The sequence below is a fragment of the Phoca vitulina genome, unplaced genomic scaffold (assembly GCF_004348235.1).
Source record: "Phoca vitulina isolate PV1807 unplaced genomic scaffold, GSC_HSeal_1.0 scaffold16, whole genome shotgun sequence".
Lineage (NCBI taxonomy): Eukaryota > Metazoa > Chordata > Mammalia > Carnivora > Phocidae > Phoca > Phoca vitulina.
This window is the reverse complement of record NW_022589719.1, coordinates 30275811-30289310: the sequence shown is the minus strand read 5'-3', so window position 1 is coordinate 30289310 and position 13500 is coordinate 30275811. Positions and strand designations below refer to the sequence as shown.

At 65.2% G+C, this 13500-nt stretch overlaps 2 protein-coding genes across 8 annotated transcripts in view; one reads left to right on the top strand and one right to left on the bottom strand.

Annotated features, from left to right (window-relative positions):
* The first annotated feature begins 2863 nt into the window (after positions 1-2863).
* On the top strand, positions 2864-7931 carry RCOR2 (REST corepressor 2). Of its 3 annotated transcripts, none has more exons than XM_032414126.1 (12): positions 2864-3490; positions 4240-4296; positions 4570-4650; positions 4904-4956; positions 5044-5205; positions 5316-5440; positions 5533-5602; positions 5679-5894; positions 6216-6293; positions 6446-6503; positions 6645-6874; positions 6986-7381. In XM_032414126.1, the coding sequence occupies exons 1-12, from the start codon at positions 3364-3366 to the stop codon at positions 7298-7300; spliced, it is 1572 nt and encodes a 523-aa protein (XP_032270017.1). In that variant the 5' UTR covers positions 2864-3363; the 3' UTR covers positions 7301-7381. The 3 variants fall into 3 exon arrangements, with proteins under 3 accessions (XP_032270017.1, XP_032270019.1, XP_032270018.1); XM_032414127.1 differs by having other exon boundaries at positions 3431-3490; positions 4244-4296; XM_032414128.1 differs by lacking the exon at positions 6645-6874 and having other exon boundaries at positions 6986-7931.
* Positions 7932-9401: 1470 nt separating this feature from the next.
* Positions 9402-13500, bottom strand: part of MARK2 (microtubule affinity regulating kinase 2) — a 55808-nt gene continuing 51709 nt past the window's right edge. Inside the window, exons 17-19 of one of the 5 annotated variants that reach the window (XM_032414338.1) lie at positions 13164-13190; positions 11022-11066; positions 9402-10389 (exon numbers count right to left, since the gene is read on the bottom strand). In XM_032414338.1, the coding sequence (XP_032270229.1) occupies positions 10029-10389; positions 11022-11066; positions 13164-13190 (433 nt within the window). In that variant the 3' untranslated portion in view covers positions 9402-10028. The remainder of the gene's footprint in view (positions 10390-11021; positions 11067-13163; positions 13191-13500) is intronic. The other 4 variants (XM_032414336.1, XM_032414339.1, XM_032414337.1 and 1 more) reach the window with 4 other exon arrangements.

Sequence of the window (13500 nt, the reverse complement as noted above, 5' to 3'; positions counted from 1 at the left end):
AGATGGCGGGGAGGTGATTCCCACGGACCAGCGGCTCTCACGAAGCTCAGAGGTGGCCTCAGGGAGGTGAGGGACCCCAGTTCTAGGGCCGCGCTACCGAGCTTTGCCTGCCCCTCCGCCGCCTAAGGGCTGGAGGAGAGGAGGGGCTGGTCCCCCGGCTGCCTCTCCGTCCCTCCCCTCCCACACCCCCAGGTTCCGGGCCACGTGGCACCTCTGCGGCCTGGGCCTGGGGTGGGGGGAGGATGATTCCTGACCTGGAGGCTGGGGGAGCGGGGGGGAAAGCGGGTGGGATTTGGGGTTCCACGGAGATCAGGTCCTGTGGAGCAGCGGCTCCAGCCCGCCCCGCAGCCCCCAGGCGGCAGGGAGGGGGTGCTGTCTCTTTAAGAGCCCTCAGGCAGCTGGGAGCAGATGGCCAGGCCGGCCGGGGCCCCTTGTCCTTTGTGTGGCTTTGCACAAAAGAGGGGGCCAGCTGGGGAGGGGGCAGAGGCAGCAGGTGGGAGGGTGGGGCCTTGTCCCTCCCCCTCTTAACCCTGCGCCATTGCCCCTTGGGGAGGGAGTTGCTCACTAGGACCACGCCTCCTCTCTGGACGCTGTGGCCCCCACAGTTGCCCCCAAACTCCTCGGATACCTCTCCCTTGTCATGTCCCACCTCCTAGGCGGAGGCTTCATCACACCAGGGCCTAGAGATCCCCCCCCCCCCCCCCCCCCACACTCCACGGAATAAACCTCCCCTCCTTGCCCCTAACCTCCAGAGCAGAATCTTTCTCTGGTCCTGAGCTCCAGGCTCTAGGGAGAAGTGGGAGCAGAAAGAGATTCTTACAGGGGTGGGGGCGGGGAGGGGGGCTTGAGAGGAGGGACGCCAGTGGCTGGGGGTACCTGGGGCAACCCTAGAGGAAGGAGGCCAAAATAAGCATGATGCTGAGGCCTGGGGGTGAGGGTCTGGGCCCTGTACCCTAGCTAGGTATTAGCCCGGAAGGAAGGCAAAGGTGGGGGGGGCGGATAGGGGGCCCAACTGAGGCCCTGCCTAACTGGGGGTTCGGTGTGGGCAAGATGGAAGACTCCATCATATGAGAGGGCTGTGCACAGGGCTGGCTGCCTGCCAGCCAGGAGGAGAGTGGAGGTGCTAGGCACTGCGAGGTGGCACCTTGCCACTCAGGAGGGGTCAGGCTGGGAGCCTCTTTTCATCTTGTAGCAGACCCCCTTAGGTCAGACCTGCCCTTGGCCCATTCATTCTCCTCCTTTGTCCAGAGCTCCCCACCCTGGGGCTTGGTGCCCAATCCATGATTTAAGAGGAGGAAAAAGGCTCCGTAGGTCTGGCCCGAGGTGTGGCGGGCAACGTGGCCGCGGGCTGGGTGGCCCCATGTGGCCCGGCAGCACCGCAGTCGGGTGGGGTCGTGCCTGACTTGCCCGGCCGCCCACAGGAGCCCCCAGGACCAGGCGGCCCCCAGCCGGGTCGTGGCCCGACCGCAGGACCCCGGCCGGCTGGCCGCAGGCAGCGGGTGGGGGCGGGGATCCCTGGCTGGGCCCCGGGTTGCTTCTAAATTTAGGAATCTGATTACAGAGTGGCCGAGGAAGGGAAGGGAGAGGAGGGTGCTAGCGCAGGCTCGGCTCGGTCTGGGCACAGCGGGGTGTGCCCGGGTGGAGGTGTGTCTAGGAATCTGGGGCTCCGGGTGGGAGGGGCGGCAGGCGGGGGCTCCGGCCTGTGTGCGCCGCAGCACGTGCCCCGGGCGGCGGGGACGGGCACGGGCGCAGCTCGCAGGCTCAGAGCCGCCGCCGGTGTGTGCGCTGGCTCTTTGTGTGCCTGGCAGGGTGGCTGGGTCTGGCTTTGAAAGTCTCTGCCCACCCCCTCCCCCATCTCCGTCTGTGCCGCTCTACCCGCTTCCCGGTCTGTCACTCTGCCCGCGCTTGTCCTGGGGGAGGGGGATGCTGCTCCCAGCTGGGGTGACAGTGAACCCAGTGGGGAGGAGACCCGGCTCCTCCCACTCCCTGCAGTCCAGACCTTCCCCTACACCTCCCACTCCCCAACCCTCAGCCCCTTATGCCACTGTTTTGGGGTGCATTCTGCAGCAGTTAAAGGGAACTGAGGTGACCCCTGGGAACCCACAGATGCACCAGAAGCTAGGCTTGGGCCCAGTAGCTAGCTCTTGGAGGAATTCATTCCTCGCCTGTCCGGCCTCCCATCCGCTCTGGCCCCCAAGGGCGCAAGAGGGAGGGGGTCCCCCTTGCGGAAGGGGGGCGGGGAGTTCCTTGGCAGGAAGGGAAATGGAAGGAAAAGCTGGGCTCCACCCGGGCGGGCGGGCAGGCGGCCTCAGGGCCCCCGGGGCAGGCGGCAGTAACCCGAGCCCACTGGTGTGCGGGGCTGGTGTGCGCGTGGGTGGAGCTGACCCCCGACTACTCCTTGGGGGCAGCGGGGGTCTCCCCCCGGGGGCAAGTCACGGAGCCCCGGGGGCCCGCAGAGGGAAGCGCTCTCCACCCTGGTCCTGACCCCACCCCCTGGAGGTCTAGCCCCGGCCCCCAGGCCCCGCCCCCCGGGCCCTCCCTCCCACCCCAGGGCCAGATGTTCAGCTGGCGGAGGCATCGGCTGGGGGAGGGGTGCTGAGGCCGCAGCCGGCACTACTTCCCTGCCAGCAGCTTCATTGTGTGCGCGAGGAGCGAGCGGCGGCGGAGAGCGGGCGAGCGAGCAGCAGCCCGAGCGCGGCGGGGAGAGCGAGCGCGCCGGGGAGGGTGCGAGGCGGCGCCCGCGGCTGCGCTCCGCCCGCCTCCCGGCAACTCTGCCCTGCGCGACGCGCCGTGCGCGCCGTCCCGCCGCCGCCGCCGCCGCCGCCGCCGCCGCCGCCACCGCCACCGCCGGGGCCCCGCCGCCTGCCGTCGCAGGCAGGGGTCTGGTCGGGACAGGGGTCCCCGCCCGGGGACTGGGGCATCCCGGTGCAGCCGAGAGGCGTGCAGCCCGCGGGGGGCGCCATTTGCGCCGCAGCGCCCGCCCGCTCAACTGCGTGGGCGGGAGGGCGTTGGGGCTCCGGGGCGCCCCGAAGGCAGGGTGCCCCGACTTCTCCGGGGGAGCCCCAATCCCGTGGAGCGTCCAGAGCGAGCGCGCCCCAGCCGCACCGGACCTTGCGCTCATCCCCCGCGTACCCCACTTCTGCACAAACTTTTCTGACGCCCTCGCCCGTGGGGGTCGCGGAGAGCGCTGAGCTGCCCGCAGGGCTCCCGCCCCGCCGGACCCTGGCCACGCTGACCTCCTGCCTCTCGTAGCCTCAGTGGCGACCTCTCCAGGCCGGGCCGGGCACGGCACCCGAGGCGAGCGCGGCAATCACCGCGGCTCTCCGAAGGCTCCCGCGCCCCCCGGGGCAGCTGGGCGGGGTAATGCCCTCGGTGATGGAGAAGCCGAGCGCGGGCTCCGGGATCCTGTCCCGCAGCCGGGCCAAGACGGCGCCCAACGGCGGACAGCCCCACTCGGAGGATGACAGCAGCGAGGAGGAGCACTCGCACGGTGAGCCCGGCGGCCTAGGGTTAAAGGTGCACCGGCAGCGGGGACGCGAGTGGGGCGGGGGGGAGAGTAGCCGACCACGGGCGTTTTAGACTCGTGCTTCCTGCCCCCTAGGACTGGAGCCTCTGGCTTGTTTCTTCCCCAAGCTTGGGGGCTGCCGGCACGGGGAATCTGGAACCTGGGCCCCTAGCTGCCGAGGAGGCGGTCCTGCCCACCCCCGCCCTGCCCTGCCCTGCCCTGCCCTGCCCTGCCCTCAGTCTCTGAAGGACTCAGGCGGCCCTCCTTGCCACAGTTTGGGCTCCATACCTTGCCACCTTGCAGGGGACTGAGGTCTGGCTGGGGCAGGGGCTGGAAAGACACTTCCACACCGAGCTGTAAGGCTCATGTGGTGGGGAGGAGCCTTGGATTCCCTGCAGGGCTATGGTCCAGGTCTAGGGGCAGCACCCCCCTCCCCCCAGCCAGAACAAAGGGCTCTGCTTGGCCTGGGCTCTAAACTGGCCCCTTGTCCTTGCCATCACCCCGCCCCCCCCCACCCCCTCCACTATGGGCTATGACTAGGCAGGGTCTCATCTTCCAGTTTCTTCTGTGGCTGAGGGTAACTGAGGGGAAGATCAGGGAAAAGTGAGCCTTCTGGAAGGTGAGGGCGCTGGGTGGTCAGGAAGGAGAACCCCAGGCCAGCCACCTCCCCCGCCACATCCTCCTATCCCCCCCCCCCCCCCCCGGAGTCCTGACTGCCTCCCCTGGTTCCACAGACAGCATGATCCGCGTTGGAACCAATTACCAGGCCGTCATTCCGGAGTGCAAGCCTGGTGAGTGGCAGGACAGGCTGCGAAGGGAGGGGAGCGGAGGGCCCATGGCTTGGCCCTGAGCCCCACCTGGGGGAGCCCTGGGCGGGCGGGGGTGGGTGGCCCGTGGCATTGGTTAGCTTTCCTGCTCTGCCTTCCTGTCTGGGTCTCTGCCCCTCCTTCCCTTCTGGGCCTCACCTCACAAGCCCCACTTCTCTGCCACCCTCTGGCCATGAGTCCAGGCCAGCGCCACCAGGCTGATCTGAATGTCTTCCCTTTTCTGCTCTTGTGTTTCAGAGAGCCCTGCCCGCTACAGTAACAAGGAGCTGAAGGGCATGCTGGTGTGGTCGCCCAACCACTGTGTGTCAGACGCCAAGCGTGAGTGGGGCAGGATCCCGGTTTGGTCACATCCCTGGGAGCTGGGGGTTTGGGTTCATGCCAGTTGGTGACCAGCTCTTCTCAGAAGTGGGCTGGAGGCTGAGGTGTGTGGGTTTAGCCCCTGCGCGGGGGCTCAGGCTTGGGGCGGGGGGTGGGGTGGGCGCTAGCCCCTGGGGGCCTACCTCTGTCTGGGCAGGCTTGGGTCAGGAGTCGTAACCCCTTCTCCGATACCGGCCCCCTCCCATTCCCGCAGTTGACAAGTACATTGCGATGGCCAAGGAGAAGCATGGCTACAACATTGAGCAGGTGAGCCTTGGCCCTGTAGGGATTTGGGATGGGGACAGGACAGTGCTGGGGGCAGCTGAGCCCGACTTGTTCCCTCTCTCGGGCCAGGCGCTGGGCATGCTCTTGTGGCATAAGCATGATGTGGAGAAGTCCTTGGCCGACTTGGCCAACTTCACCCCGTTCCCTGACGAGTGGACTGTGGAGGACAAGGTGCTGTTTGAACAGGCTTTTGGCTTCCATGGCAAATGCTTCCAGCGGATCCAGCAGATGGTAAAGCCCCTTCACCTCTGCCAGCGCTCCTTAGCCCCTCCCATTCTGATGAGCCTGCCCGGGGGCGGAGGGTCTTGGGTGGGCCCCAGCCTCTGGCATTGCCCTTCCAGCTGCCTGACAAGCTGATCCCCAGCCTGGTAAAGTATTACTACTCGTGGAAGAAGACCCGCAGCCGAACCAGCGTGATGGACAGACAGGCTCGGCGGCTGGGGGGCCGAAAGGACAAAGAAGACAGGTAGGGGCCTTGGGGGCCCAGGGGCAGGGCACGCTGAGCTCTGGGGGGCCCTGGCCTCTGCCTCACTGCCTTCCTGGCCCCTGTGTCAACAGCGATGAGCTTGAAGAGGGCCGGGGAGCCGTGAGTGAGGGAGAGCCGGATGCTGGTGACCCCAAGAGAGAGGTGAGGTCTGGCCCTGCCTACCCGCCTGCCCTGGCCCTGGGCTCCGCACCACCCACCCCTCTCCTTTCCCTGGCAGCCTCTGCCCTCTCGGCCCCTGAATACCCGGCCAGGCCCCGGGAAGAAGGAGGCCCAGGGGTCTCAGTACCGCCACCACCCGCTGCGGACCCGGCGTCGCCCACCCAAGGGCATGTACCTGAGCCCCGAGGGCCTCACGGCTGTGTCAGGAAGCCCGGACCTTGCCAACCTCACGCTTCGAGGCCTTGACTCGCAGCTCATCTCCCTCAAGCGCCAGGTGGGGGCCTGAGAAAAGGGGCCGTGTGGGAGGGGGCAGCGGGCAGCCCAGGAACTACATTTTGGGGACAGCCGAGGTGTAAGCGGAGTGGTGCAGGTGCCCAGACTGCTTCTGCCCCATCCTTTAGGCTTCTGGGTAACTTGGTCTTCTTTTCTGGGCCTTTTGAAGAAATCCGTCTGGCCTGCAAGATGGGGAGAAGCCCGGTTGGGAGGGAGGAGTGAGCTGGGTGGTGGGTGGCCACAAGCCGTGTTGGTGGCGAGAGTTGGTCTTGGTGGCCTCTCTGGCAGGAGAGTTTGATGGGTCGTTTCTCGGCCTTTTCAGGTGCAAAGCATGAAGCAGACCAATAGCAGCCTCCGCCAGGCGCTGGAGGGGGGCATCGATCCACTGCGTCCCCCTGAGGTAAGGTGGCTTCAGGTGTGGGTGCAGGAGGGGCTCCCCCCCCCACCCCGCTCCGCCAGGGGAGCCGAAAGGGGAGTTCTGCTTGGGGGGAGGGGCAAGGCCCTCCGTTTCCGAGTTTTTGAGTCTAAAAGGATAAATCCTCTGCTCTCCAGGCCAACACCAAGTTCAACTCCCGCTGGACCACGGATGAGCAGCTTTTGGCCGTACAAGGTGGGTTAGACTGGGGGGGGAGCATGGAGAGCCCCAGGAATCTTTCCCCGCCCTCCAAGGAGCTGGGGCAGAAGGGAAGGGCCAGGGAAGGAACTAGTCCTGAGGGGTATTCACACTTTGCTGCCCTTTTGATCCTTGCAGCCATCCGTAGGTATGGCAAAGACTTTGGGGCTATTGCAGAGGTGATTGGGAACAAGACTCTGACCCAGGTGAAGACCTTCTTTGTGAGCTACCGGCGCCGCTTCAATCTGGAGGAGGTGCTGCAGGAATGGGAGGCCGAGCAGGATGGGGCCCCCGGAGCCCCGGTCCCCATGGAGGAGGCCAGGAGGGGGGCCGCCTTGCCAGCCCCGGCCCTAGAGGAAGACGATGAGGTGAGAAGGGGTGAGACAAGCCCTTCCGAGAAGCGAGGAGCTGAGCCGCCTCCGTTCTCCGGTGGGGGCGCGGATGGGCCTGAGCCTGGTTTCCCTCCTCTCTCCTGTCAGGTACAGATCACCTCCGTCTCGACATCTGTGCCCCGATCGCTACCCCCTGTGCCGCCGCCGCCTCCGCCTCCCACCTCGCTGTCCCAGCCACCGCCGCTGCTGAGGCCACCTCTGCCCACGGCGCCCACCCTGCTCCGCCAGCCGCCCCCGCTCCAGCAGGGCCGCTTCCTCCAGCCCCGGCTGGCCCCCAACCAGCCCCCACCGCCTCTCATCCGCCCCGCCCTGGCTGCCTCCCGCCACAGTGCCCGCCCTGGCCCGCAGCCCCCACCCACCCTGATTGGAGCCCCTCTGGAGCCTCCAGCACCCTCACTCTGAGCCCGGAGGCCCTCCACCAACCGGAGGCTGCAGAACCACGTTGCTGGCCGTCCGTGGACCCCTCTGGCTTCACCGGGGACAGAAGGGACTAGAGCTCTTGGCCAGGTCTTTCGAAAACCCGGAGCTGCCAGTGGGCACAGTCTGGACCTATGGGCTCTGCACATTTCTGGCAGCTGAGTCTCTCGGCCCCCACCCCAGCCAGGGGCTGGGGCTCAGGGGCCTTCTGAGCTGACCTGAGGGTACTTTCTCTTCCTGGCTGGGGCTGGAATGGCTGCCTCCTAGTCTGCTGGGGCTTGGCCTTTGGGTCTGGCCCTTTGTGTAGAGGGGGTAGTGACCTTAGCTTGGGGGATGGGGGAGAGGACAGCCTTGGCTGTTCTCTTTCCTTTCTTTTAGCAATAAGTTGGGGTGAGGTGGGGAGGGGGCTGGAGGGGGGAGGTGGGCAGAGAGGTTCCTTCGGGGCCTGAGTGTGGCAGAACTGGATGGGCAGCTCTCCTGTCTTCTGGAGCCTGCTGTGAAGTGCTGAGGAGCTCTGGGGGTGCCCACTGTACCCACGGCCCGAAAGCTTAGAGAAAGGAGGGCTGGGAACATATGCAGACATGGGTTTATTTTTCAATGTTTTTAAAAAATAAAATCTTCCACGTTCGCTGAGTGTTCTCTCTTTTGGTGTGGAGGGCCCTGGGCTTGGCTTCCTGTCTGTGCCCTGAGGATGGGAGGGAGCAGCCACCCAGTACTGGCCTCCCCCAGGCCCCAGACAGGAATCCATTCTCTCCTGCAAGGCTGGCGGGCTGAGCCACATCTTGCCCACGGGGGACTGGGTCCCTGCCCGGCTGGGAGAAGAAACAGGAGGAGGCAGCTCAGATTCCAAACATTCTCTTTATTACGTGTTTGATCCAGAGGAGAAACTAAGTGCGGGTGTGGGGGGGGAATTGGGGTGGGTGGGGAGGGGCCACCTTGCCTGGGAGCCCCCCCAAGAGCCACCACCCCCTCTGGGAGCCAAGCCATGCCCTCCCGGCCCCTCAGAGCACCCGGGCTGTTCCACTGGGCAGGAGGGGTGGGGAGGGAGGAGGAGAGAAAGGGAGGGAGGGAGGAAGAGCCCTTGGTCGGAGCCCGAGCCCAGAGCCTGGAGCCCCGCAGTTGGGGCTTGGGGCAGGAGGGCTGAGGTTGGCTAGGCCCCTTCCTGGGACCCAAGGGATCGACTTGCCACGGAGCCTGGGCTGGGAGTGGGGGGTGATGAGTAGGGGTGGAGTCATCATAAATCAAAAAAAATAAAATAAAATAATAAAATAAAAAATAAAACCCATCACAAAAAAATGTACAACTCGGGTGAGGGCAGGGGCACCCTCTGTGCAGGACCCCCCTCCCCCAATTTCTCAGGAACAGAAACAGCAGAGAAATAAATTAAGGGATGCAGCGGCCGCCACCAGCCAAGCGCCCGTAACCAGCCACTCCCACACTGGCCGAGGAGGTTAGCAAGCTGGGAGTCACTAGGCCTATCTGTCCCCCCACCCCCGGGGAGGGCAGACGCTCCCGGCCCCCTGCTGCCCTATCCAGCCTCCCGCCAGGCGGCCCGTGGAGGCCCTGGGCAGTGTCTCCTGAGAGGAGGGGCGACAGTGTCAGGAAGAAAAGGCAAGGCCGGGAGATGAGTGGTGAGGGGAGTCACTGCTATGGAACTAGCTGGTGCCCAGATTAATGCCAATGAAGGGGGGCAGGGGAGAGGAATGGCGAGGGGCTGTGCTTTCAGACAAAGGCTCTCCCATAACGGAGAGTGCCCAGCATCCCTGTTCCGGAGACTAGCAGCCCAGGCGGCCCCCTGGGGGCCGAGGAGCCTATCTGCCCTGCAGTCCCCTCCCCTCTCCCAGCCCGGGGGTCAGCCCCGCCTTCTCCCCAGGAGGGGTGGGAGAAGATGGCACAGACTTTTGAGGAGGGGAACAAAAGTTCCCACAGCAGCTTGTGGAAGGAAATGCCCAGCTCTGGGGAAGGAGGGGCAGAGGATACAGTGTGGAGGGGGCCGGAGCCCCGAGCCTCGCCTGCCAGCCCGGGGCAGCCGCCAGCGCCCCCCCTTCCCCCCCACCCCCCACCCAGGGCTGCGCAGCGCCCCGCCCCCAGCCCCTGGCCCGGCCATCCAGGCCTCCAGCCCCGGGGCCTGAGGTCAGGGCAAGGCCACCTCTGGTGGTTTGCTTGGAGGGGAAGGAGGGAAGGAGAGGGGAGAAGCCCAAAGTGGGCCTGGCGGAGGGCCTGACAGGGAACTCCACCACTCTTGCCTGAGAGTGTTCCAGCCCTGAGCCACCCTCCCGGGAAACCCCACAGATCCAGTCTTGACTGTCCCAATGGGGCAGGGAGGAAAGGTGGCCGCTGGGATTTTTTTTTTTCTTTTTTCTTTTTGGTAATAAAAAATTTCTTGGTTTAGGCGAAATACTCTGTGCAACCGCAGTACCGAGGGGGAGCCCGGCCCCCCCACCCCTCCCTCCCCTTCCTTTGCCTCCTGTAGGGGAGAGGGGGGAAGGGGGACTTTCTGGGCAGGGGTAAATGTCGGGGGAGGGGGAAGAACCATCTCCCATCCCCCCCAAACTTGGAAGAAAAAACCGAGAAGGGCGGGAGGGGAGAAGTGCCAGCAGGGGGAGACACACCAATCCATCTCCGCAGTCTCGCCCAGGTGGCTTGGAGCCCGGCCCCAGCAGCTAAGTCCAGCTGGCCCGCCTCCGTCGCCCCCCCCGCTCCTGGCAGCCTGTTAAAGCTTGAGCTCGTTGGCTATTTTGGAGGCAATGTTTTTGAAGGCCATGGAGGTGCCCGATATCCGCTTAAATCGGACACCGTTGAGGGACAGCCGCGGCAGCTTGCACACCTCCATCTCCCACTGCACGAAGTTCTCGTGGCCCGGCGTGCCGTGCATGCACAGCAGCATGTACTTCTCGTGCAGCTCGCTCTGGCAGCTGTTCGCGTCCAGCACCTTGCGGATCTCCCGCATCATCTCGTTGGGCTCCATGGAGCTGGTGGTCTTCATACTCCACGTGAAGCGCAGGGAGCGCGGCTTGGCCTCCCGAAACTCCTCCTTGTCCTTGTCGTTGCCTCCACCGCCCACCACGTGAGGTCTGCGGAGAAGGCAGAGTCCGGGGGGGGGGGGGGGGTGTCAGGGCGGGGCCCGGGGCACCCCACCCCCGGGAGAGCCACCCTGGCAGAGGGCCCCCCGGAGACCAGAGAGGAGAGCGGGAGGGTGCCCCGGAGGCGACAGTGCTGGAGGAGGGAGCAGAGGGAGGGTGAGAGGGGCGGGCAGTTTTGTGACCTCCGGCTCAGGGAGGGCAGAGAAGGGGAGGGGAAGCCAGGCCCTGGCAGGGGGCGGGAGGGTGACAGTTCCATGCTTTTCTTTGACGACGGGAGGGTCAGGGAGAAAAGGGGAGCACGTGCTCAACAGCCCTGAGCAGTTCACAGACTGGACGGAAAGCGGCGGCTGAGGTATAGAAAGGCGGGCTGGGCGGTGGGTAGGAATCTGGAGCCCCAACCGCCCAGCCTAGGGCTCCTGCTGCCAGAAGGCACTCGAGCTGAGAAGGGCCCACACCTACTGCAGCTGGGGCGTGGGGTTTCTCTGAGGAAAGGGAGGCCCCGAGTGGGTGGGGACAGGGCAGAACCACCAGCGGAGGAGCCAGGTGGCAGAAGGAAGAGAGCAGGAGGCTCGTGGCGAGCCCGGTGGCCTGGGCAGGGCCGGTGCTGGCTCCAGCCCTCTCACCTGAGCGTCTCCACTCGGTCTTTGCTTTCGGGTTCATTCAGGTTCCTCAAAAAACAGAGCGAGGGAGAGTTTAGTGCTGGGACCTCTCGCTCCGTCCACCGCCGCAGACCCAGGTGAGGGTGGGTCTGGTGAGGCGCCCCTGGCGGGTGAGCAGGACCCAAGCTCTAAGGCCCCATGCCCGGCACCTGGCAGGCCAACACGGCTCTGCGGCACCTCACACTGGCCCCTTGCAGCGGGGAGCCCAGCACATGGGGCCGTCCCTCGCCCCGCTCCCCGAGATGTGTGCGGGGGAGAAGGAGCCTCTGCTTGGACGCGGGGCGGGGGGTGTGTGGATGTGCAGGCACGTGCATGGAGCACACAGCCACAGCATGAGGCAGCTCCCCCCCCCAGCCCCCAGCCAGGGCCTCACGCTGTGAGTGGGTCTTCCACACCAGCATCCCGGGCCCCAGAGCCGCAGTCCTCTTGAAGGGAAGGGGCTGGGCTGGGCTGGGGGGCGCGGTGTGTGTGTGTGCGGGGGGCAGACAGCAGCCTCTCTCAGGAGGCTCAAAGGGCCAAGAGCTGGAACCGTGAGCACCTGGGGATGGGTGCCTGGAGATGGGGAGGGGACCTGCGAAGGGACCTGAGGCCGTCCGTGGACAAGCCCGCCTCCCCCATTCCTTTAGAACTCCCCTGCCTGCCAGGCTGCTAGGCCATCTGCTCCTACAGAAGGGAGGACAGAGGGCAGGGCAGGGCCAGCACCTTGGGAGGGTGGGTGGGGAAGAGGTCTGGCCCCGCTGAGCGGCTTCTCCAGCTCCTGGCTGGAAGATGGGTGCCTGGAGCCGGGGAACTGGGGACTGCAGAGGAGGGCAGGGACGTGAGGAGGACAGAGAGCGGCAGCAGCACATGGAAAAGGAACACGAAGACACAACAGACACACGAAAGCACACAAGCGCACTGCGAGCCGGGAGCCCGGGCTGCGCCGGGGAAGGAGCCTGCTGCTCTCCCCAGCCCCACCTGGTCCCTGCCCTGTGGGTGGACGCGCCCTGTCGGGCAGGCCCCCACCAGGGCCTGTGAGTCAACAGCCAGCCATGCAGTGAAGAGCTGGGTGGGGAGCAGTGGGTGGAAAGGGGAAAGCCTAAGGACCCTGGCTCGGCCATTAGTCAGCTGGGTCACCGTGTCCGCCAGGTGTCCTAGCCCCAGCACAAGGCCTGGGCTGACCGCCCTGGGGAACCAGTGCTCCCAACCCGGCCCTTGGTCTTCAGCTTGGTATATGGCCCACCCAGGCTTCCAGAGAGGATGAGGATAGGGCCAGGGGGTGGATCTGGCCTAGGAAGGGAGATGCCTGTGTGTGTGTGGGGGGGATCTTCCACTGTTCTGCCAGAGCAAAGAGGTAGATGGCCCCAGCCTTAGAACATCCCGGCCCCTTGCCCTTTGGAAGCCACAGTCCCTATCCAGAGAACACGGGCCCAGAGAAGAGGCGTGGCTTAATTCGTCCAGATCCCGCTGGAGGCAGGAGGTGTGCTGGGTGGGGGTGCAGTGGGCCTAGTTCTGCAGGAGCTGCCAGAAGGGGGTGCTGTGCCCACTTGTGAGGCAAAGGCTCCTTGGGCCTGGAAGCGTCAGGCTGAAGCCTTGGGACCCCATCGTCCCTGTGGTACCTCCGAAGTCCTGCTATCCACAGGACAGGGGCAAGAGGTCACACGGCCCTGAAGTTCAGGGGACCAGAGAAGGGAAAGACCCAGAGACCCAGAATGAGATCCCATCCCAGATGCACTTGCAACCCTCATGGAGCTTCTTCACAGCGCATGCACAGACAGGGGAAAGGGCCAGGGAAGGAACCCAGTGCTTGCAACCAAAACCCAAACCTGGGGTGCGGGTGAGGAGACAATCTTAAAGGGAGAATTCCCTGAGAAGATCCCCCGTGCCTGGGGACAAGCCGTCTGCCCTGAGTGGCCGCCCAGTCAAAGGCAGTCTTCATCCCTTTAAGATGGCAGAGGGGCCACACAGACGTGGTCAGCAGACGGAGGCACAGCAAGAGCCAGAACAGGGGAGTTAATGGCGGAGGCAGGACACAGGACACAGACACAGACACAGACACAGACACAGACACACACACACACACACACACACACACACACACACACACACAGCGGGCTGAACGCCTACCTTCTGGCAAACCTGAAAGACAGATTTCTAAAAAAACAAACAAAAAAAGACAAAATAAAAAAAGAAATAAAAAAAACCCAACAAGACAGTATGTGGATAAGCAGGTGGGGAGTGGGCTTTACAGGTTCACGGGTCACCCCATGCGTGGAAGAGCCGCTCAGCGAGACTAGAGTCCCAGACATCCCGACCTGCCCCCGCCCCGCCCCACAGCCCCGCACTCCGGGCCTGGAAAGGGGCATGGCTCTCGGCCCCCCCAGCTGAGTGAAGTGCAGCAGGAAGGGCGGCAAGCCTGCTGCTGCTTCCCGAGCTACGCCGAGGCGGGAGAGGAAACGGTGGG

Bases quoted from the DNA above. Each gene is read 5' to 3' on its own strand.
- RCOR2 (XM_032414126.1), top strand. From the start codon at position 3,364: ATGCCCTCGGTGATGGAGAAGCCGAGCGCGGGCTCCGGGATCCTGTCC. The intron at 4,297-4,569 runs GTGAGTGGCAGG...CTTGTGTTTCAG, and splicing joins CATTCCGGAGTGCAAGCCTG to AGAGCCCTGCCCGCTACAGT. The intron at 4,651-4,903 runs GTGAGTGGGGCA...CCATTCCCGCAG, and splicing joins CTGTGTGTCAGACGCCAAGC to TTGACAAGTACATTGCGATG.